Consider the following 2025-nt stretch of genomic DNA (forward strand, 5'->3'; position numbering starts at 1 on the left):
ATATATGCAATTTTATCTTTTAATATATATTAAAATATATATTAATATATATTTATATATTTTTCATATATTTATATTAATAAAAATTTTATTAATATGAATATTTTTAATATTTATTATTCATATAAATTTATAAAGCTCTATTTCTTTATTAATTTTATATTTTTATTTAATTAATTATATGAATATAAATTATTTCAAACATTATAATTTTGAATACTAAACATAATTTATATTATTATTTATAAATATATAAATTTTGTTTTTTAAGAATATAAATAAATATATTTATTATTCATATAAATAATATTAAAAATATTTTTTAATTAATTAAAATTTTAAAAAAAAATTTTAGTTTATACAAAAATAAATATAAATATTTTTTTTATTTGATTATATAAATTATCATTATTAAATGAGATAAGATAATAAAAATAAACCTATATTATTTTTTTAAAAATAAAAATTTATATATTTTATAATAAATTAAAAAAAAAAAAGATATGTGAAATAAATAATTATTTTCAAATAAAATATATATATATATAAAAAATAATAGTATAAACATATATTTATTTCAAAATTATATTAATAAAATCATAAAAATAAAATATAAATTAATCAAAAAAGAAAAAAAGAAATAATGAGTGATATATAATAATTCTTTAACAAAAATAAAAAAGTAATATTTGTTACAGCAGCAGCTTCTTTTGCTGCATTAGGAGCATACTATTTTTTCAATAAAATTTAAAGCGAAAACAAAGTATAAAAAAATTAGCAAACAAATTAGCTATAAAGAAATTCAATAACCGGATTTTAAGATGAAGAATAATACAAATTAAAAGCTAGACAAATATCTTAAAAAATAGCCGTGAAAAAAATCGGAAATTCTAATTTTTATGACATGAATACTATTTCTTAAGTATTAGAATACTCCATAGAATTAGCAGGTGATGAGTATGTATAAGAAACATTAAACAATAGAGAAAGCAGAAGAAAATTAATGAAAACAGATGGTGAATAATATGAGAAATTAATTCTTTAATATAATGATAATGTAGAGAATATTTTAAGAAAAGCCTAGTCTTGCATTTTGGAAGAATTAAATATTTCATGCGATGATTTTGAAGAGTCTGTAATAGCTTTTATGGAATAAGGACATTATTAAGAAATTTATATGTTTTAGGCTGCAATTAGACAAAAAATAAAAGAAAAAATTGCCTCTCAAAAGAACTTAACAGTAGATAGAATTAAAGAAATCATTAAATTTTAAATCGAATTATTGAAATAATAACCTTAATTACTGAAAAATTCGATTAATAAATTGTCCTCTAATAATGAGACTGTTTAACTTATTCCCACTATCATCAGCACTATGCTCCATGATTATATCCATGAATAATTTAAAGTAGAAGAAGAAGATTAAATGAAAGTTATGACAAGGACAGAAATGACTAATGATCATGAAATTATTTTATTATTATAGGAAATTGAATAAGAAATGTATAAGCTTATGATGCCATTTGGTTAAGGTGGAATATGATAATTTTTTTTTTTTATAATAATATTTGAATAAAAAAAAATTATTTCATATATATTTTTTTTATATTTTTTTAGTTTTGTAACAATTTTTTAATGTATTTCTTTTTAATTTTAAATTAATTAATTTAAATTCCTTATTTATTTTATTTTTTATAAAATATAAATAGAAAATTATTATTTGTAATTATTTATTTTATAAAATAATATATAATTTATATTAGAAATAAAAGACAAAAAAAATAAAGAATAAAAATATTTTATTTTTAAAAATAAAAAATTTTGGATCTTAAATAAAAATTAAAAGTTAATAAAATTTTATTGTTAATTAAATATAGATTTTTAAATTAATATTATTATTATTAATAGGATTATGATATACTTAAAATATATTGTGTATTTAAAAACTAAAAATTATTTTATTAATAATAATAAATTTTATGTTTAATTATTCATAAAATTATTATTATTTGAAAATAATTATTT

At 14.4% G+C, this 2025-nt stretch overlaps 1 protein-coding gene across 1 annotated transcript, besides 2 other annotated features; it reads left to right on the forward strand. All coding sequences in view use genetic code 6, as the record gives it.

The window, feature by feature from the left end:
* The first annotated feature begins 18 nt into the window (after nucleotides 1-18).
* Nucleotides 19-71: a microsatellite.
* Nucleotides 22-52: a microsatellite.
* Nucleotides 72-643: 572 nt separating the features above from the next.
* Nucleotides 644-1543, forward strand: IMG5_040260 (hypothetical protein; the record flags this gene model as incomplete). The annotated part of the gene is made up of 1 exon (XM_004038928.1): nucleotides 644-1543. One exon carries the CDS (start codon nucleotides 644-646, stop codon nucleotides 1541-1543), a length of 900 nt encoding a protein of 299 aa, XP_004038976.1.
* Nucleotides 1544-2025: the final 482 nt, after the last annotated feature.

The sequence above is a fragment of the Ichthyophthirius multifiliis genome, assembly GCF_000220395.1.
Source record: "Ichthyophthirius multifiliis unplaced genomic scaffold scaff_1120509249884, whole genome shotgun sequence".
NCBI classification, from domain to species: Eukaryota; Ciliophora; class Oligohymenophorea; order Hymenostomatida; genus Ichthyophthirius; species Ichthyophthirius multifiliis.